At 38.0% G+C, this 22,974-nt stretch overlaps 1 protein-coding gene across 4 annotated transcripts in view; it reads left to right on the top strand.

Moving 5' to 3' along the window:
• Gabra3 (gamma-aminobutyric acid type A receptor subunit alpha3) overlaps nucleotides 1-22,974 on the top strand; it is a 332,417-nt gene that overhangs the window by 189,514 nt on the left and 119,929 nt on the right. For all 4 annotated transcript variants that reach the window (XM_038317280.1, XM_038317279.1, XM_038317281.1 and 1 more), the window contains one exon: nucleotides 21,593-21,660. In XM_038317280.1, the coding sequence (XP_038173208.1) occupies nucleotides 21,593-21,660 (68 nt within the window). The remainder of the gene's footprint in view (nucleotides 1-21,592; nucleotides 21,661-22,974) is intronic.

Genomic DNA, 22,974 nt, shown 5'->3' with positions numbered 1-22,974 from the left:
ACTATATCTAGGCTGAGCAAGGTATCCATCAAAGAGAATAGGTTCCCAAAAAGCCAGTACATGCAGTAGGGATAAATCCTGGTGCCACTCCCAGTGTATTGCCCCAGTCATACAATTGTCAACCACATTCAGAGCGACTAGTTTGGTTCTATGCTGGTTCCTTCCCTGTCATACTGGAGTCAGGTAAGGTCTTCAGTGGGTGTCCCCATCATGGTCTTGGCCACTTTGTTCATATTCTTATTCTTCCCACTCTTCAACTGGACTTTAGGAGCTCAGTCCAGTGCTCCTATGTGGGTCTGTACCCCTGTCTCCATCAGTTGCTGAATGAATGTTCTATGGTGATATTTAAGATATTCATCAGTCTGACTATAGGGCAAGGCCAGTTCAGGCACTCTCTCCTCTACTGCTAAGGGTCTTAGCTGGGGTCATCCTTGTGGATCTTGGAAATTTCTCTAGAGCAAGCTTACTTACTATCCCCACAATGACTCACTCAATCAAGATATCCCTTTCTGTGATCTCATCCTTATCTTTCCTCCATCTCGACTATCTCATTCCCTCAAGCTCTCTTCCTTCACCCCTCGTTTTCTCCCCTTCTCTTCCCCTTTCACCCTTCCTTCTCTCTCCACCCACATGTTCCCAATTTTGTCAGGCAATCTTGTCTATTTCAATTTTCCAGGTGGATCTATATATGTTTTTCTTAGGGTTCACATTGTTACTTAGCTTCTCTAGGATCATGAACTATGGGCTCATTGTCCTTTGTTTATAGCTAGTATCCACTTGTGAGTGAGTACATACCACATTCATCTTTTTGGGTTTCCTCACTCAGGATGGTGTTTTCTAGTTCCATCCATTTGCATGGAGATTTCAATATGTCATTTTTTTTATTACTGAGTAGTACTCTAATGTGTAAATGTGCCACATTTTCTTTATCCATTCTTCATTTGAAGAACATCTAGGTTTTTTTCAGGTTCTGACTATTACAAATAATGCTGCTATGAACATAGTTGAACAAATGTCTTTGTAGTATGATTGAGCATCTTTTGGGTTATACTCAGGAGTGATATTACTGGATCCTGAGGTAAGTTGATTCCCAATTTTCTGAGAAACTGCCATACTGATTTCCAAAGTGGTTGTACAAGTTTGCATTCCCACTGGCAATGGATGAGTGGTCCCCTTACTCCACATCCTCTCTAACAGAAGTCATAATTTGTGTTTTTGATCATAGCCACTCTAACACGTTTAAGATGGTTTCTCAGAGTTGTTTTGGTTTGCATTTCCCTGATGGCTAAAGATGTTGAACATTTCCTTAAGTGTCTTTCAGCCATTTGAGATTCTTCTGATGAGAATTCTCTGTTTAGTTCTGTACCTCATTTTGTAATTGGGTTATTTAGAATTTTGATGTCTAATTTGTTGAGTTCTGTACATATTTTGGAGATCAGTCCTTTGATGTGGAGTTGGTGAAGATCTTTTCCCATTCAGTAGGCTGCCTTTTTGTCTTATTGTCTGTGTCCTTTGCTTTACAGAAGCTTCTCAGTTTCAGGAGGTCCCATTTATTTATTGTTTCTCTCAGTGTCTGTGCTACTAGGTTCTATTTAGGAAGTGGTCTCCTGTGCCCATGTATTGAAGGCTACTTCTGAATTTCTCTTCTATCAGATTCAGTGTGGTCAGATTTATATTGTGGTCTTTCATCCATTCAGACTTGAGTTTTGTGCATGGGGATAGATATGGATCTATTTTCATTCTTCTTCATGTTGACATCCAGTTATGCCAGCACCATTTGTTGAAGATGTTTTCTTTTACCATTGTATAATTTTAGCTTCTTTGTAAAAAAATCAGGTGTTTATAGGTGTGTGGATTAATATCTGGGTCTTCGATTCAATTCCACTGGTCAACCTCTCTGTTTTTTATGTCAATACCAAGCTGTTTTTGTTACTATAGCTCTGAAATAGAGCTTGGTGTCAGGGATGGTGATGCCTCTGGAAATTCCTTTATTTTACAGGATTGTTTTGGCTATCTTGGTTTCTTTGTTTTTCCATATGAAGTTGATTATTGTTCTTTCAAGGTCTTTGAAGAATTGTGTTGTGATTTTGATGGGGATTGCATTGAATCTATAGATTGATTTTGGTACAATTGCCATTTTTATTATGTTGATCCTATGTATCTAAGAACATGAGAGAAACATTTCATTTTTTTTCAATCATGAAATTAATTTTATTTTTCAAATCCAAGGGATCAGAACAAAAAACAACAACAAAAAACTTCTACCTCAGAAGACAAGCCATGGTGGAAAGGCTAGGAAGGCAGACAGCAAAATAGAAGCATGTCCACAACACAGGAATCCTTTTTATTCAAGAGCTGCCTCCACCAGATATCCATTTTCTGGGGCCATGTACCCATCACCACCCTCTGCCTCCATGTACATGTCTCGACCATCACTACCTAGCCCTTCTAGCCCATTGTCCTGACCACTGCCACTCCCACCCCAAGCTTCATCCCTGCCCTGCTCACTGCCCCACTTTCCCCATTTGTGCTCTTGATCCCTATCGTGGTCTTGGTCCTGGTGATGTTCCCTCTCAATTCCGTGGCTCTGATGTCGCTCCTGGTCTCCATCCCAGCTCTTCTCCTCTGAGCCATCAGGGCCAAGCTCTCCAGGAGTCCCATCATCAGAGAAACATTTCATTCTTTTATACTTCAATTTTGTTATTTTCTGTTTTCTCATCTAAGAACTTCTACCCATTTGTTTTTAGTTTTTTTATCTTTCCATTTAAATCATGGAATATAGTTATAACAGTTACTTTAAAGTTTTGATCCCTCCAAAATTAGGGTCATATAGTTGAAAGTTTTGATTATGTCTTTTCCCTGAATAGTTGGTAAAATTTCCCTGGTTCTTGTTAAATTGGGCAGTTAAAATACTTTATTCTGGAGTCTTGGTCTTCTTATAGTCCTCTGAAGAAGTTTTTTCTCTCATTTGTTTTAGAAGATATGTAACTTAATTGGCCCATGGTGGCACACAACTTTAATCCCAGCACTCGGGAGGCAGAGACATATGGATCTCTGTGAGTTTGTGGCTATCCTGGTACAAGAGTTAGTTCCAGGATGGGCTCCAAAGCTACAGAGAAACCCTGTCTCCAAAAACTAAAAAAAATGTTAGTAACTCAGCTTCTACCTTATCCTCTATGTCTAATAGTCTTTGTTGCTTAAAGTTTTATGACTTTGTTCTGCTGCATTAGTTTATCTGACACATGTACCACTCAGGAGATAGTCTAGGGTCTTGATTGAAATTCAAGTTCACTCTAAATTCTCAAAGCCTGCTATGTAGTTATGGGTCTGTTCTACACTTGTGCCATACCCACATCTTTAAGTTTCTCCTTTGGAGAAAGCTTTTAAAAGAAAGTGAGAAAAATTAGGAAAATTATGCCTGCATGAACCGTTCTTCAAATTTTTGCTATCAAAGTTCCCTTATATCTTCTAGCCATGGTAAGTACTTAACATGTTCTCAGAGATTTTATTAATAGTTGGTAAAAGAAGGCCATGTATTATTTGCCTTATTACTTGTTACTGTTCTTGAGACTGATGCCATTATGTGGTTTATTTAGCCTATACCCCTTCCTAACCCCGTTGCCAACCAAACTACATTTTTCTGCTTCAGCCTCTGAAGTGGTAGCATTTCAGGTAAGCACTACCAAACCTAGTTAGTTCTGTTTTGATTTTAGGGTTTTTTATTGCCATTATTCTCTCCATTAAGCAGTTTCTTGGTTATCCCTTTCCTTACTTTATTCCAAAGTCAATGTGTAAAAGCATTTTGAAGTGTTTTCTTTCATTGTGACTTTGCTGATAATTCTCTATCTTTCTGTCTTGTTGTCCATATTGTACCCATATATAGCCTCAAATATCATATCCTACCTCATGAATCAGTTCAATATCATAATTTTTCAGTCTTCTTTGAGGACCAGATATGTCTTCCATTCATAAGTACTGCATGTTCTCCCTGACTCTGCCTCCTTTCCCACAGCATTCAGTTTAGTTTTCCTCACGTACCTTTATTCCATGCACAGGTCCAATACTGTTTCTTTATTAACCAATGGTATTTACAGCATACAGGGGGAATCCCAAACCACCTCCCCTTTTCTGTTTAAATAAAAGGAAGGTTTTAACTTTAACACAGAGAAATTACATATAACAAAACAGGTATCAAGCAAGAATTACAGTTACAACATTTATATTTACTTTATCTTTTATCATAACTAAGGAAAACTATAACTATAAATTCTCAACTCCATCAAAGACTCCATAAGTATATAATATTACCTAAGCAAACAGGAAGTAAATTGGAAGCAACTTCTGAAATTCTAGAATTGACAGAGACAACTTGCTACCTAGACAGTTACCCAATGTTCTTATGTATTATTGGAGCATCCATCTTCAGCCTACAGGCCCTTAGTACCCAGCAGACTTTTCCACAAAGCAGGAAATTTGAAGTTCTGTTCTGCCTTGTATTGGCAGTTTGTCAGTCACATACTTCTGTGTCCTGCAGCATTTCTAGCAGACTCTTTCATGAAGCAGGAACCCTGAAGGACCATCTCACCTTTAGGCAAGTCCAGCGGTCATTTCTCTGTGAATCCTGCATATCCATTTCACATAGCATACCATCAAGCAGTCCAGGCAAGAGCAGTTTCTTGCCCAAATTGCTAACCAACTCCATAAGGAACCTTTTTGATTCCCATCTTCTTGTTGAAGTAGACTGGTTCTCCCAGGAGCAGATGTGTCTCATGTCATGAAAAGTCCTACATTCTTAAATCATTTAAATGCCATATTATGAAAGACTTTGAAGATTTGGAGAATCCCTATCCATCTGAAATATATCTCTATACATCTAGAAAACCTAATATGACTACAAACTTGACTATTATAGATCATTATTTACTAAGCTATATTTCTTAATTATACATTTTCAATAAACCAAGATCCAAATAAATGCAAATCTCTATAGCATATCCCCATTTAAATGTAAACAAACATTTATAAACAGTATTTGGGAATATAGGCATAGTTCTCTCTAAACTGCTTCCTGCTATTTATTGGGTGAAGTAAATTTTTGAGAGGTGTTCATGGTGACCTATTGGGGGATCTTGGTCCATCAAACCACATTAGTCTGGGAGGAATCCACAGGTTCTCATCCTCTGTGAAAACAAAAGAAGAGCCTCTTTTCCAAAGCAACTTATTCTTAGACCCATATTTTGAATTCAAGATACCTTAAAAACATATATGCTGGTTTAGCTTAGCAGCTTATACAATGAAATGTCTCTCTGTACTTAGTTCCTTTACAGTGAAAAATTATAAAGAAAACACATTAATGTATATAATCTAGACTCTGTGTATTTTTCATATTTATGTGGCTTATTATTTTTTCTTTATTACTTTTTAATATTCATTTTATTGTCTTTACTCCTTTAATCTATGACTGTGTGTACTCTCTTTAAAGACTTGGTTTTATTTAACTGTACTTTTTTTGTTTTTTACTTTTTTCTCCCAAGCCTACGTACATTTATCCATCACTGTGACCCATTTAGAGGTCTTTTCCATCTGGATTTGTCTTTATTGCATTATCTGTAATTATTTTTGACCAGAAGCACTTCTTAAAATGCTAAGCTCTTCTTAAGAATCTAAGCTGTGGCATTGCTAGGATATATATGGCACTTCCTGCTTGCCCTGCCCAGTTCAGCATGGCAGAGCTGTTCACTGCCCCATTTTTAGACACACAGCAGGTCTATGTTGCTATTAAGCAAGTTGTAGCATGTTTCTCAAAAACCTCCTGAAAGAGCCAGCAGCGTGGCTCAGAATGTTGGCATTTCTATATGGCATAGCTTTTTTTTCTGCTACCTCTGAATTAGGAAAACCTCTCTTAAAGGAGCTGCAGCATGCCACCAGCAAGCAACAAGAAACTGTGTTAAACTCTGTATTATTGTGTCTAGAATTCCTTTTCATGCTCTCTCAGTTTTTAAGTGGATTTTAGTCAACCTTGTTGATGCCAATTTGTTGCATGAGGGCTGCTTGTTTATTTCTCAGCCACCCAACAGCTTAGACTTGAAATAATCACACAGAACTATATTATTTAAAACACCGATTAGCCCATTAGCTCTAGCTAATTATTGTCTAAGACTTACATCTTAATTTAAACCATTTCTGTTAATCTGTGTATCACCATGTGGCTGTAGCTTACTGGGTAAAGTTCCCAGAGTCTGTCTCTGGTGGGGCTACATGGCTTTTCCCTGACACTGCCTCCTTTCTCCCAGCATTCAGTTTAGTATTTTCCACCTACATCTATTCCCTGCACAGGCCCAAGACAGTTTCTTTATTAAGTATTCACAACATGCAGAGGAGAATCCCACATCACATAATCACTTATACTACCTCCAATCTCCTTTTATCTCCCTTCCTTCCTTCTTTCCTTCCTCCCTCTCTCCCTCCCTCTCTCTCTCTCTCTCTCTCTCTCTCTCTCTCTCTCTCTCTCTCTCTCTCTCTCTTTTCTTTCTTTATTTCTCAAGACAGGGTTTCTCTGTGTAGCCCTGACTGTTCTGGTAGACCAAGCTGGACATGAACTCACAGAGATCAACCTGCCTCTGCCTACTGAGTTCTGAGATTAAAGGTGTATGCCACCACCACTTGGCTCAGTATTTTTTTTCTGTATTTAGAAATTTTAGCTGTTTTATTTGACTTTTACTTTTTGAAATTAAAATGATTCCATTATTTTCCCTTTCCTTTTCTCCCAATTGATTTCCATCATAAACCTCCACTTTCTCCTTCAAATTCATGAACTCTGGCCCTTTAAACACACATATGAACACACACACACACACACACACACACACACACACACACACACTCTCACACACATTCCTGTAACAATGAGGGCCGGCTTGTTGGGGTTTCTGTCCTGCCCAGTACCCCACAGCTGGCAAGCCCCAAAGAAAATCACACAAAGATCTTCATAAGTTATAAAACTGATTGGCCCATTAGCTCAGTCTTCTTATTAGCTCTTGTAGCTTATATTAACCCATTATTCTTATCTATGTTAGCCATGTGGCTCGGTAGCATTTAGCTTCTCTGTGATCTGGGCTGGAATGGGAGGAATGGGCTTCCTCCTTTCCAGCATTCTTCTGTTCTCATCTCCCCAACTCTACTTCCTGTCTGGTTGACCTGCCTATACTTCCTGCCTGGCCAATCAGCGTTTTATTAAAATACATGATTGACAGAATATAGACAATTCTCCCGTACCACATTCCTAAATAAATAGATGCAACCTGCTCAAGTTCATGTAAAGTTACTTCTATGTATTTGATTTCAGAAAGGATAGGGTCCCATGAGATTTCACCCTTCCATGGTAGGATGTCTGTTGGTGTCATCTTTTTTGTGTGTGTGGGTTCTATTTTTAATTTTCACACACAGAACTCTTATTTGAACTTTAAAAATGTGTTTTGAGGTATGTGTTAAAATTGAAATTATAATACACACATAAAGAAAAGTAAAGCATTGCTAGCTTGAAATATCAGGGTTAACTCATTCTTTATATTTACACACCAGTAATCTTTCCACTATTTAATTTGATATTAAGTAAAAGAAATCTGGTGATCAAGGAAAAATAGAAACATATCCTTTTAACACTTGAAAATATTTTAGCTGTTTTGAAGTCTTTTCTTACCATTTTCCCTCTTCTTGGAATGTTCTGGCTAGAAATTAGCTCGAGAGAGGAGACATTGTTTGATGACCCTGAAAGACATATTGATTATCATCTCAGCACTACTTTAACTTCAGTCTCTGATTTTAAAAATATTATTATAATGTTGCTCTTTGATGTTTTTGTATTTTCACACTCACCACTATCAGTTCCACATATTCTGCATTTTTCTTTAAAGTTGCAACTCAAAAAATTTCCAGAAGGAAGAAATGTCACTAGAAAGGTCTGGGGTACAAAATATTCCCGAAAGGTGCTTCTGTAGACTCATGAAAATGTCACTGAGGGCATAAAATACATCAAAAATTTCTGAGAACCGTCATAGATGTCAATTATTACCTCCTCATGCAAGGAAGTCTTATTTTTTCCTACCTACTCCATTAGCATATCAGTGCTGATTTTTCATTTCTGCCAATTAGTCTGTCTCCTTAGTTTTTACATAAAACTTCTGACTTAAAACTCTGGTGTGAAAAAATCAGGAGAGTATAAATTCATAGATTTATTGTAAAAGTATTTACAGATCACTGAAATGGTGAAATAATTTGTCTTCTAGGTAGGTAAATTAAGGCTTAAGAGTACAGCAGTCAAGGTCAGATGAGGCAAAGAACACTGCCTGCTTCAGAGGGAAAGCTCATTCACTGTCTCTCAACCCCAGAGCAGCAGCACTTCCCATCTTTGTCAGTGATTTTTCATTATATCCTGCGGAAGTACTGTATTATGTGGCAAATTATTGTAGATTTAGTAGAAAAGTAGAAGAAAGTGTTAGAGAAGAAGAATTTGTAAAAGACAAATGGAATCATTTGAATCCAGAGTTGAAATACATGTTGATGCTTTACAATTGAGCATTAAATATCAAATTGAGGAATGTGGTAATGTAGTCAAAGGCTGCTTGTTTGTTCATGGTTGCCCAGACCTGAAATAATTACACAGAAACTGTGTTAACTATAACACTTCTTGGACAATAGTTTAGGCATATTGCTAGCTAACTCTTATACTTTAAATTAACCCATTCCTATTAATCTGTGCATCACTATAAGGTTGTGGCCTACCGGCAACATTCCCCCAACTTCTGGTGGGCTCCAGTGGGCATCTTTCTCCTTCTGTGAGTACATGGCATCTCCCTGACTCCACCCTCGTTCCTTCTCTATCTGCTTAGAATTTCCACCTTGTTCTATTATGCTGAGCCCCTGGCCAAAACAGATTTATTCATTAAACAATAAAAGCAACACACATCGAAGGACCTCCCACATCATAGCAAAGAAGGATGGGTAATGTGGAAGCTGATGGCACAGGAGTCACAGCTTTTGTTTTGTTTGTTGTTGAACCAGTGAAAAAATTGAGAGTGGCTGAATGGTGCTTCAACAGTTAATTTTGAGGTTTCATCAAGACCAAGATAACTGAAAAAATGGAGAAAAAGTTCATAAATTCTTTTTACTCATTTACCACAAGGTTTCACATTGTAGTTCATACTATTCTTAAAGATATGGTGTTTCTGCTGGGATTAGATATGTGTACTGCTAATGTTAACTTAATTTTATTCTATATTATCTTTATGAGAGTCAAGATGCTCCTTTATTCTAGTAGAACAATAGTATAGTTCCTAAATTAAGGTATTATGTACCGTAGTCCTTTAAATGTGCTATATATCCTGGGCTTTATGTTATGAATATATACATCATTCCAATTTTCACTTAAAGTCAACAGAAAGGTTAGAGCTTTACTGAACACTGGATACAAGACACTAGATGGAGTAGCATAGACAAGAAAAGATAGACTTTAAGCCTGCAAAACGTCAACGGTGTGGTGTGAACAGAGACAGCCTGTTCAGGGGGGTATGAGTTAGTTGCAGAGCTTACAGTAGAGTTTGGTGGTGCTCCTATACTCTTTTCTAATCTGTTTTTCTTAGCTATCTTTTTATCTGAGTTGAATGCACTGGGAGTAGGGCATGAATGAATACTTACATTATCTGTCTTCCTATAGACATTGTCAAGGAGGAATGGAAGGGACATTGACTTGACAATAGAATGCCAGTTTCCAATTTCGTAAGAGCTTGTCTCAAAAATCACTGAAGCCTTTTGCATGAGTCCACGTGGCTAGTAGACTTAGGTAGTCATTTCCACATACTTCATTGAATCATCAAGTTGAAAAATGCATGCAAAAATGAGCACTTGTTCCTCCAGATTTCTAATAATCTGAAACTAAACAGCAAAGTTGGTTTATCTAATGCTCTATTTCTCTTTGCTTACTGAGAAGACTAGTAGTACAAGAAGTACAAGAGGAAGAGTTCATCAGGATCAATAATGGGATAAACAAGGGTTGTTTGCTTCTGTTCATAATTCTTTTCATCACCATCACTTGTATAATGAAAGTGTGACATATAGATCACAAAACATATTTCAGAGGATCAGTAAGACTTGAACTATGGCAAAGTGAATGAAATAAAGTGAAGGGACTCAGAATCCCCTCAAAAGAGGAGTTTAAAGAAGTTGGGACACAGTATGAAAAAGAACAAAGGTAGATTTCAGGCTACAATGCTCACATTCTTTGCACCTCTGAAGATCTTTAAATGTCAAAAGAAGTAGGAAACTTATTTTTCTTCTGTGTGTGAAGGACAGAATCAAGTGTTTGCACATGCTGGTGGATTGGGGGAGAACTGGTAAGCCTGTAGAAACTGTTTCTGGCATAATTCAAGGGTTTCAAGGAGAAAATGAAAGGTTTTTTGGGCTTGTGCTTGAAATTAAACTAGAAAATAAAGGTTATTATGAACAAAGTACTCATCATAAACACAGTAATCATTTGTTAATTAGCTAACCTTCGTTCTTTCAGGTAAGTACTAAGAAGAAATGCAGGATTTGGTTCACTGTATTCTCTACCAATTAGAGTGCCAATGAACATTAATGAATATGTGTGTGTGTGTGTGTGTGTGTGTGTGTGTGTGTGTGTGCATACACTGATTTATCTATGTTTTGGTCACTTCATGCCATTAAATCACTTCCAATACTGCCACAAATTTGCAAAAGGAAAAAAGCAATCAATTACCTTTTGTTTCAGAGTTATATTGGAAAGAAATTAAGTTCCCAGAACAAATGAAAATGAGCCAAAAGCATCTGGAAGTCATCCGAAAAGCCTCTCTTATCTTTTATTAATGAACATTTTGCATTTGTATCTATTGAAAAGATCACAAAAGGGACTACATTCTGTGGTCTTTGGCCATTATCAATTTTAGTGCAATTAACTATTCTTTATATTCATTCAAATGAAATTGTAAAATCTTTACTATTGTTCCTTCACACAATTTCCTAGCTTGCCAGGTGGATACTGTCCTCTCAACCTGGAGCCATAGACTTCAGACTTTTGTGTGATTCTGGCTATCTGGTCTGATGAGTGTGACCCCTGTTGTCTAGCTTCTGAAATAACATAAGATGCAGCAAAATAATATGCAGTGAACATTGAGTCCGTCTACCAGTGGTTTACATACAATCTCTTTAAAACCTTAGAGCCATGCTGAGTTAGATGCTAGCATTTCAATTTTCTAGACATCGAAGTAGGCACATAGGCATTCAGTAAGAAAAACCCTACCAAAAGAACTAATAGGACCTAAGTTCCAACTCAGCTAGTCACTATATTGCCCATCTACAGGTTCTGTGTACTTTTAGGTACCATACTTCAAGGCTGCTTGATTTCTTAGCCAGAAAATGAGATATACTGTTGAAGTATGGTGGGCCCTAGAGAAAATATCTTTGTGTTTATCCATGCTGGGTTGTATAAGGCTAAAGGCCTAAGGATGATAGTATAAATTCAAATTATTCTCTTCACTTGCACTTACATGATGTAAGCAAATATCCTGGCTCCATAGCCCACTGCATGAGAAAATTCTGGCTTCTCTGTTCAAAACACTATAACCTCTCTGTTGGTCACACAGAAATATTGTCCTTGCTTTCTTACTTTCTTCCACTCTTGTTCTTATTATCCTTCGTTCTTGAATTCTCTATGTAGTATTATTTCCTCTTTTCACTTATAGAACCCAAGTCTTTCAATGTAACCCAGACTCTGTCAGAACCACAATGATTCCGTAGTCCCTTAGAATTAGAGTACCTTCCTGTCACTTCACCTTTCTGCTGTGTTATTGGGAACTGGGTTGGTTTGGGGAGCAGTAGAAGTAGGGGATGCTAATGGGAAACTTCCTTGGTCACTTCATATTAAATATCCAGGCCTACCATAAAGTCAGTTTGGGAGTTTCCTATTTCTTTTTCATATTGCAAAATTTTCTTCAGTTTCTGTAAATGGCCTGCCCAATGTTGGATTCAAATGGAACTGTACTGTATTTTGTTAATTGATCTATTTTGTTTAATATAGTTAGGTCTAAGGAAATTAGAGATTATTGTGCTCTATCATGGATGTATACTTATTTTTGTTCACAGCCAATGAATTTCTCAGGACACACTTTCAGGAATCATATCATTGGTTCTTAAGTATGGTCTTTGCTTAGCCAAGTATAGAAATAGATTTAAAAGAAGACTCTGCTCAATATGAAAGCCCAACTGTTCAAAACAGAGTTCTAGTCTCAGAGTCATATTCGTTGATTAATCTTGGGAGTAAATTGTGTCTGTTGGTCAATTGATAGTAGTATTGATTATTATTAAATGATAATTTATAGACTCTTCTGAAAATAGAATGATTTTGGATGAGTGCAGTGGCCTTGAGTACATGGAACACCACTGCAGAGAGCTCTAATATATTAAGCTTTAGAGATGGCTTGGGAAATTGAGAAATCAACTTACCAGTAAGAAATGAAAATATAAATTAGATTTGGGTCATAATCCATGACTGTATCAATAGAATGAATATGGCACAGATATAAGAGTGCATTTCATAGTTACATATGAGAAATAAAGAAATACTAACAAAGATTGAAAAAACTGAACCAATTATATATGTCAACTCTTGTGTAGATTTTTTTTTACTGTTATCTGTGTTGTAGTATGTCAACTGGTGTCACAAGGTGGTCCCTGCAGGTGTTAGGCATAGAAGGGAACCACACAAAGAGATAAGAATGAAATCCTGAGGTATTTAATGCCCAGTAATTCATTGTCGGTACAGTTTGGGAAAAATGTTTCCAAGCAAAACTCACACCTATTCAAGGTGCACAATAAAGCATGTTGTGGTGATATTTTGCTTGTGATCTAACAAATAAAGCTGGCCTGAAAATTAGAATGTGAACTAAGCCACTAGTTAGTCATGGAGGCTGGGCAGTGGTAGCATATACCTTTAACCCCGGCACTTGGGAGGCAAAGGCAGACTGATCTCTATGAATTCAAGGCCACCCTGAGCTACACAAGACTGATCCAGTCTAAAAGAGAAACAGCACCTTGAAATGGTGGCTCACACCTTTAATCCCAGTATTTGGGAGTCACAAGCCCTTAATCCTAGCACTAGGGAGGTAATGACAGGAAGGGATATGGCTGGGTGGAGTGAGGAATATAAGGTGGAAGGAAATAGGAATCCATGACATTTAGTTTGAGGAGTTGTCTCTGATCCTTCAGCTTTTACTCCCTAATATTTGACTGAATTTTTATCATTAAGACCACTTAGAATTTGTGGTACATCTGACATCCAACATTTGGGGGCATGAATTCACAAAATAGCCTCTTGCCTGTGGCTTTGCAGCTACCAGCACAGGCTGGACAGAGCTGCACGCAGTTGGAGTCACTACCTCACTGGCTAGGTTTTTCTCCCTTTTTTCCCCAAGCCTCTCTTTGGGAAAACAAGTGAGTGAGTTTGGAATTTTTGTTACAGCCTCTCTGCAGCAAACTCCATTGGCATTTGGCTTCTAAGCACTGCAGGAGTTGGCTGCTTTCACATGTTTCCCATGTTCAGATGACTGTCTCTTTGGCTTATTTTCTCCTGATGGGTTGTGGGCCTTCCCTGGACCCCCTTACTGGGCTGCTACCAAACTAGGTGGCTGCCTTGAAACCTGCTTGGGCTTCTACTGTTCTAGGCAGCAGCAGTGAGCCTCACACTTCATCGTCATCTGAATCATCTTTGGCCTCAGATTTGATGAGACAACTGGGAATTCTTAAAGGGAGAAATTAGCTAAAAGAGAGAGTTTTTCCCACATCAAAAAATGGGAAACACTATTACAAAGGAGAGAGTCAGGTCTCTGTATCATTATGCAATTTATGATTTAAAATTGGAACAATTGAATCAATTAAATGAAGGGATAATCAGCTTATCTGGGATTGACATAATGCTAATTATCATCTTGATAATTCTTGGTTTATGTCTATAAAAGTTGGTTGATATGAATGCCAAGATACAGGCCTTAGAAAAACTTATTAAAACAGATCATAGAGATATTCAAATCCAGCCAGAGGAATTTAAAGGAGAACTAGTTTCAGCATTGCATTATAAGGTTAGAGAAGAACAGCCTGAGATTTTCAAACAACCAACCTTAATATATCCAGTCACCTTAAAAGAGCTGCCAAATGACAGATATCCCCAAGGCTGTTTAAATACTCACTGGAATCCTGTGGAAATGTTAGATTTAAGGAGATTCAAGTAAGTGATGGTCTCATATGGCATACATTCACCTTTTGTAAAGCAGGTGTTAAACTTGTGGTTAACTTGTAATGGAATTATCTCTCAAGACTTAGTTATAGAATTCTTAGAGCCTGGTCTACAATTACAAAGGAGGACCTGGTAGAAAGATGAGGCTAAGACTATTGAACAATGAAGTAGGACCAGAGGTATGGAAATCTCTCAAGATAAACTTCTTCGATAAGGAGATTACGCTAATGTAGAAAGGCAATCTCTATTTTATTACCACACCCTATCTTTATTGTCATGCAACAGGCTTTGAATGCTTGGGCCAGAGCTGAAGAAAAGAAAATTAAGTTATTTACTAAAATCATGCAAGGCACAAAAGAAACCTTCACTGGTTTCTTACAAAGATTAACTTCAGCAGTAAATAGAATGATACCAAATTCAGAAGCTAGACAAATGATAATTGAATATCTGGCTTTTGAAAATGCTAATTTACAAAGCAAAATGGTAATTATACCTTTATAGACAAGATCAGCACCCTTGGAGGAATGCATCTGAGAGACAATCAGTATTGAATCTCATAACCATGATGATGCTTAGATAGGAAAGCTGATTTCCAGAGGTTTGAAGAAAAATTGAAATGTCAAATGTTTCAGTTGTGGTAACAAGATCACTTAAAAAGGGATTGTAAGTAGGGCTTTCCTAGAAACAATGTTTTTTTTCTAAGCATAACCCAAACAGATCACCCTCCCTTCTGGATTATGTAGAAGGTGTGGCAAAGGCAGGCATTGGACTAATTAATCTAGATCAACAAGGCATAGGAAAGGTAACTTTTGACCATCAGGAAATGCTTCGAGGAGTCTCTCACAGGTCCCCAGGCCAAATTCGGTGCAGTCATTTCCTGTCATTATAGAGGATAATCCTTCCCAGAATGCCTATTGTAAGAAACTATACTGTTCAGGATGATAGAACAACTATATAAGAGGGAATAAAAATTTCAGTAGAAACCATAAATCAAAACTGATAAAGATTAGATTTGGAAACTCCCCAAAGTTAGGGTTGGGGCAGGGTCTTGTTTTTGTCTTTCCAGTTAAATAAAACAATCATCTTAAGGAATTTAAGACCTTTGGACAAATAAGTATCCAAAGAAGAAGGGAGATCTACCCCAATAAAAAGAATAATCTGACCTAATGTGATCTCGGAAGTTTCCAAAAAAGTGATGGGATCCCACAATGATGATTCCTCCAGGACTATGATAACACCACTAAGCTGAAAAAACATGACCTAATTATTGCTTTTGGATTACAAACTGCTCAGAACAATTTTGAGGTAACTAGCTGAGATGGTCCAGCCTCACAGACTATTCTAGCTAGGACTTGAGACAAGCCCTGAACTTTCCTATTACACAGAGGCTGGGCAACAAATGATACAGCTACCTCTTCCAGGACTTGACAATGAACCCAAATTTTTCTTTTTAAGGTCTCCTAAAGGTCCTGCTGCCCTCAGGCAGCAGAAAGTAAATTTAAGAACATGATGCCCATATTTCCAAGTGGTAGGGGTGGGTGGTTTTTGGTCATTGAAATGGGTTCTCGATATTTGTCATTGTTTAGCAGGATTGGTTACAACGGTAAGGTTGTAATTGGTAATGGTCAGGAAAAAAGGTGAAACAAAGGAAATTAGATTCAAAGTTCTTGTTTTCAAAAGAAAAAAGGGGGATACAGATTATGATAGGATGAAAGGGTAGATTATTGAATCTACTCTGAAAAGAAAAAAGAAAAGATATAGACATGATAAGATAGAAAGGTAGATTATTAAATCTACTTTTAAAAAGCAACTATTAGTTTCAAATATTTTACATTGTATTGAATTTTGTATATTATATTCAAATTTTGTATATTAGTACAAATTTGAGATTAATTTTGTTAAAACATAGTGTACATATATTTTAATCTTCTTCAAGTTATTGTACCTATATAGCTCATTTAACAAGGTAATGCAAATTTCTACTTCTTGAAAGTTATTATTACCAACTTGTAGTGATGTGACAAGCAGGCCCGCTTTTCTTCCTGCCCGGCTCCTGGCCGCCTGGCTAGCTTATGCTCCGAAATAACAACACACAAACTGTATTCATTTAAACACTGCCTGGCCCATTAGTTTCAGCCTCTTACTCACATCTTGACTAACCCATATCTAATAATCTGTATAGCACCACGAGTGGTGTCTTACCGGGAAGATTCAGCATGTCTGACCTGGCAGCTGGCTCCATCGCGTCTGACCCAGAGAGGAGAGGCATGATGTTTGACTAATTTCCTGTCTTCCCAGCTTTCTGTTCTGTCTACTCCACCCACCTATGTTCTAACCTATAGGCCAAGCAGTTTCTTTATTAATTAACCAATGAAATCATCAGATAGATAGAAGACACACCTACATCACCAACTGTTTAGGATAGTAATGAAATGCAGGTTAATAATTAGTCAAGAATTACAATTAAACTTGTAATCATATTAGGTTTGTTTTACACTTTAGATAGATAGGCCATCTTCATATACTTAAGAGATCTACAGAATATGACATTTAAGATATTTTAATAACAAAGGTTCTTTTTATGACAATGAGACATATCTGCTCCTGGCAGCACCAATATACTTCAGAGAAGATGATGGGCCTCAAGGAATCTCCACATGAGGTTTATTTTTTTGTGGCAAAAGGAATCCACTGGGCAAAAAAGTGCTCTTGCCTTGACTACTGACAGTATGCTGTCCTAATTGGACATGCAGGACACAAAAAAGAGTGACTATAAACCTATCTAAGATAAGGAGGGACAGACCTTCAAAAACTAGAAAAAAGCTGTTTCTGTCAGTTCTCACATTTTTTGGAAGTTGCTTGCTTGCACTTCCTGCTTACTCAGTTAATATTTTCTTTTCTAGGCTCTGAGAAAGTTTTCCTTGTTTACCAGACTCAAAAGAAACTCACTAAAGAGTTATAAAGTGTACAAGGTTGAGAGACATCAGAAGATAGTTTTGGATGTATAATTCAAGTTAGGATAGAAAGTGAATTAGATATAAGTCTTTGGACTCACCAAGGTAGAATAGATATGTGGTATTTTCTCTGAATTTGTCAAATGCAAATGAACTAGGCATTGCTGATGTATTGATTGCCTGTACATTGTATATAGTTATTGTACTTATTGTATATATTTTCTCATATTAGTTATAACCTTTTTTATTTTAGAGAAAAAAGGGGGAATGTGATGTTTTCTTTGTGATTTAATAAAGACTGCCTGAAGATCAGAGTGCACAGCTAAGCCACTAGAGGCCAGGCAATGTTGGTACACACCTTTACTCTCAGAACTCAGAAGATGGAGGCAGATGGATCTCTGTGAGTTCATTGCCACCCTGGGCTACACGAGATTGAGCCTGTCTAAAAGAGGAACAGAGCCAGACTAGTAGTGGCTTACACCTTTAATCCCAGTACTTGGGATACACATGCCTTTAATCCCAGCACTAGGAAGGTGGAGACAGGAAGGGTGATACCTGGATGGAGAAAGGAATATAAGGCAGGAGGAGACAGGAGCTCATGACATTCAGTCTGAGAAGTTGTACAGACAAGATACCCCATTTAGTTTGAGGATTTCATAAAGGTAAGAACTAGTTGCTAACTGCTCTTTCTTTGATCCCTCAACTTCCACCCTTAATATCTGACCCTCAGTTTTTATTATTAAGACCAATTAGAATTCATGATAGAACATATGAACATGAGGCTGGGTTTTATATCTAAGAGTCTGAGAAACTAGTGTTGTCTCTAACTGATAGCATAGAGGTCAGAAAGCCATAAAGCACTTGTGACAACCTCCCTAATGATGACTAATGGTCTAGGGAAGGAAGAGTCCTGGACAACCTTTATGGGGAATTTTGGTGAGGTCTGTTCCTTCAGATAGGAAAAAAGTCATTAACAACCTCCATTCTCAGCTTTTTGGATGAAATGCAGGTATTTGATTTTTTCTCCTCCACTAAAGAGACACCCCTGTGTGATTAACTTTCCTGATTCTCTTAGTTCTTTTTTGTAAGTACAAGGCCCTTGTTCCCTCTACAGTGTCAGGTACCTTGAACTTGGGAGGGACTTTAGTTACTTCAATTCAGAGGATTTTAGTAGGTTGAATGGGTTTGACTAAGCTGCAGTAGGTTATACTGGTTTGTTCTTTGTGTTTGAGACAAGCTAGTATGGATTGTCTGTTAAAGGAGGGGGCCTCTTGTTGGTCCTGGCGGCTTAGCCCTGAAACAATCACACAGCAACTGTATTAATTAAATCACTGCTTGGCTCATTAGCTCTAGGTTCTTATTGGCTAACTCTTACATCTTAATTTAACCCATTTCCATTAATCTATGTATTGCCACATGGTTGTGGCTTACCAGGTAAAGTTCTGACATCTGTCTCCAGCAGGGCTACATGGCATCTCTCTGACTCTGCCTTCTTCCTCTCAGCATTCACTTTAGTTTTCCCCACCTACCTCTGTTCTACCATGCTATAGGTCCAAAACAGTTTCTTTATTCATTAATGGTAATCACAGCATGCAGAAGGGAATCCCACATCAATTGTCTGATTGGGCTTCAATAACATGAACAGAGCTGACAGAGATAGAAGAGAAATTCAGTAAGCTTGAAACATCACTTTTTGGTCATTTGTTGTGCTTTGAATGTTTGTGTGTCTCTAAAATTTGTGTGTTGATATTCAATCACCAATGGGACAACATCAGGATGTAGAGAATTTGGAGCTGATTAAGTAGACCTTCAATGGGAATAGTGATTCTATAAAAGTATTTTCAGCCAGTTCTCTAATTCCTTGTATTATGTAAGTATACAAAAGGTATTATCTATGTAGTATAAACTCTCACCAGATATCAAATAAATATGCTGGAACTTTGACGTTGGACTTCTTAGCCTTCAGAATAATGAGTCATATACTTGAACTGTTTATAAATTACCTGGTTCACGATTCTTTTCTGTGGCTGCATATACAATTGTATTATTACTAACTTGTCAAATATGTGATGAGATTTATCCATTAATATGAAAAAATTCAGTAATAGTCCCCTATTCTATACAATGCGGATACAGGAATAAGACATCAATTGTAGTCAGCCATTCATGGTATCACATCAATCTCAGCACTTGAGAGGCAGAGGCAGGTGGATCTCTGTGTTTGAGGCTAGCCTTGTTTACAGAGGTAGTTCCAGAATAGCTAGTGCTGCACAGAGAAACTCTGTCTCAAAAATAAAAATAAAACAAATAGCCCAAAGCACATTATGGGGTGATAGTGGCAAACTCCTTTAATCTTAGCACTCAGAAGGCAGAGGCAGGTGGATCTCTGTGAATTAAGGCCAGCCTGGTCTACAGAGTGAGTTCCAGGACAGCCAGGTCTATGCAGAGAATACGTGTTTCAAACAAACAAACAAACAAACAAACAAAAACAAAGAAAATAAATTATAAATTAAAAAATGACATATGGGTGATTGTAGCATGAATTCTAATTGGTCTTAATAATAACCTGGAGTCGGCTATCAGGGGTGAAAGCCAAAAGATCAAAGAAGCAAGAGTCAATCACTAGGAAATTCTTACCTTACCAATGCTCAGACGGAACAAGGAAGATCCTGTCTCTATGAATACTCAGACTGAATGCTGTCCCAGACTGCATCTGTGCTCCTGTCTCCTGCTGTCTTATTCCTTTCTCTGCCCAGCCATATCACTCCTGTCTCCACCTGCCTAGTGCTGGGATTAAAGGTATAGGATCCTAAGTGCTGGGATTACCTTTGTATGAGCTCTGTTTCTCCTTTAGACAGGTTTGATCTTGTGTAGCCCAGGGTAACCTTGAATTCACAGAGCTCCATCTCCATCTACCTCTGTCTCCCGAGTGCTAGGATTAAAGGTGTATGCCACCATTGCCTGGTCTCTGTAGCTAACTAGTGATTTGACTCTGCACTCTGATCTCCAGGCAAGCTTTACTTATTACAACACAAACAAAATATCACTATAATTGGTGCCCACTAGAAGGTCTGGATTTAGATGGGAATGCAGACAAGGAACCAGATATTATAGGAAAACCGAATATGTGTGTGTGTGTGTGTGTGTGTGTGTGTGTGTAATATATCAGCTAAATCCAAACAAAAGTTTCTCTGTTATTAACAAAGTCCATTGTGGATAGACTTTGATGGCTTGTCAGTTGTCCTCCTTGGGCTCAACATCCTAGACTGTTCATCCTAGTCTGGTGGCAGCAGCACACCAATATGTATTTGTCTCTATGCTCACCATGGCATAGAGGGTCTAATATTAGATATTATTTGCTCCAACAACTTACTATTTCTGGGAACATTTACTATGCTCCTCCCTGCTTCAGCTTTTAGGGAAGTTGGGATCCAGCCATCCTATAGAAGAGCATTAGGTTTTGCTAGTTTAAGCTACCATGGGTAAGGGTAAGCCTTTGATAGAGGTCAGCAGGTATAGATATCAGGTGTCTTTAACAGCTTCCTCTAAGTTTTTTTCCCCATGGTTTATTTTTTTATTTAAAAACTTCCATCTCCTCCCCTCCTCCTCCCCCTTCCTTCCCCTCCCCTCCACCTATACCCCCTCCCTCTCCAGGCCAAGGAGCCATCAGGGTTCCCTACTCTATGTTAAGACTAAGGTCCTCCCAACTCCCCCCAGGTCCAGGAAGGTGGTCAACCAAGCTGACAAGGCTCCCACAGAACCCATCCATGCAGAAGAATCAAAGCCCAGCGCTATTGTACTTGGCTTCTCAGTCAGCTGCCACCGTCGGCCACATTCAGAGATTCAAAGAGTCCGGTTTGGTCGCATGTTCCATCAGTCCTATTCCAACTGGAGTTGGTGATCTCCCATTAGTTCTGTCCCACCATCTCCATGAGTGAACGCACCTCTCACGGTCCTGACTTTCTTTCTCATGTTCTCCCTCCTTCTGCTCCTCATCAGGACCTTGGGAGCTCAGTCCAGTGCTCCAATGTGGGGCTCAGTCATTTTCTTCATCTATTGCCAGGTGGAGGTTCTCTGGTGATATGCAAGAAATTCATCAGTATGGCTATAGGATTCCACTGTCATTTTTCAGCGTTATCTAAAAGGGTACTTGTATTCTGTGAAGGAAGAGCATATGTGAAGTAGGGTTTTATTTTTGAGGGTAGGGTTTGTGACAATGTTAGATGTTCCTTCTCAGAAATACCAAGCTGGGTACAGTTCAGAGCACATCTGCATTGCACTTTCTGACTTAAGGAAGCACTGGTTCATGACACTTTTTTTCCTACTTTATTTCACTCAGATGCAGTGACTGAAGTGAAGACAGATATCTATGTGACCAGTTTTGGCCCTGTGTCAGACACTGACATGGTAAGTATAGTTCCTGAAAAAGGAAAAGAAAAAAAATAGTTCAACAAGTGAAAAATAGTCATTTTCCATAGTAGAGTGCTGATTTTTGTTCTAAGGAGATATCTTTTCTCATGAAAACCTTACTATCATATTTTTGGACACATTTATCTTTTCCGTGCCCCCTTTACCTGTTTCCATAATGTGTACATAGCCACACCTGTCTCTTCTAGTCCACATCTTTAAATTTTGGCTTAGCTTTGTATCTGCAGTTACCTGCCCCTGCACACTTTTCTTGAACTTTACCTATTTGTTCAAATAGGTCATTTGAAGAGAGTGGTGTAGCAATTACTACTATTGCTCAAATATCCAGTAATGCTATCTTTGAAGGTTGTTCCTTGTGATTGGTCTCCATTAACTGACGTCATGGCTGAACCAAATATTTCAGTGCTTGTATCTAAATCACTTTTAAATGCTGATCCTTTTATAGATGTGGGAAGCTGGGGGAGATACAAGTACTAGCAATAGGACAGAGGCAGCATAACTGGTACTAAGGAGCTACGTGCAAAGATTGCCTCTCCTCCTCTAATAAATGTTTAAATACCAGATATTGGGTTATATTTTTCATATAGAGAAAAAAGAAGCCATTGTTTTATACTGAGAATAAATTGTTGAGTTGATTTTTGAGACTGCATACTTCTTTATATCTCTGGATGGACCAGAACTCAACATGTAGATCAGGCTGACCTTGAACTCATAATAATTCTCATTTTTCTGCTTCATGAATGTTGAATGACAGTTAAGCACTACTACAACAGACAAGGAATAAAAATCTTAATATTTCATAAAATATGTTTAAATCAGTGTTCTTTATGCACTATCTTGATATCTTTTGTTTTGCTGCTGCGGGGGAGGGGACCAGCCTCCATCAACAGAGGGTTCAAAGAGAAATCTACAGAGTCAGCATACTATAATTTTTATCTGAGGGTATAAGGTAAAAGACACACACTCTCTTGATGACTTTCTTTTTTAATTCTTTTTCTGTATTCTATATTACTTATTTTCCTGGTGATTTCCATCTCTCATTCTTGATTTTTTTCCTTCTAACTCTATCTTCATTCTTTCCCTTATAGCTTATATATCCCAGCAAAATCTTTCAGGTAATATAAAAATTACAATGTGGTTACATCTATTTTTCAAGTCAATGATTATAATAAATCCAGGTAAAACATGTTTTTCATCTTCCTTACATGATTAAAACAAAGTGATCCCAAGGACACACATACATTTACATCTAAGTAACTTGTTATAGATTAACAAGATGTGAGCAAGCAAGGT

This window comes from Arvicola amphibius, chromosome X (genome assembly GCF_903992535.2).
Source record: "Arvicola amphibius chromosome X, mArvAmp1.2, whole genome shotgun sequence".
In the NCBI taxonomy this organism is placed as follows: domain Eukaryota; kingdom Metazoa; phylum Chordata; class Mammalia; order Rodentia; family Cricetidae; genus Arvicola; species Arvicola amphibius.
The sequence above is the reverse complement of the archived record's forward strand: the minus strand, read 5'-3'. Positions and strand labels throughout refer to the sequence as shown.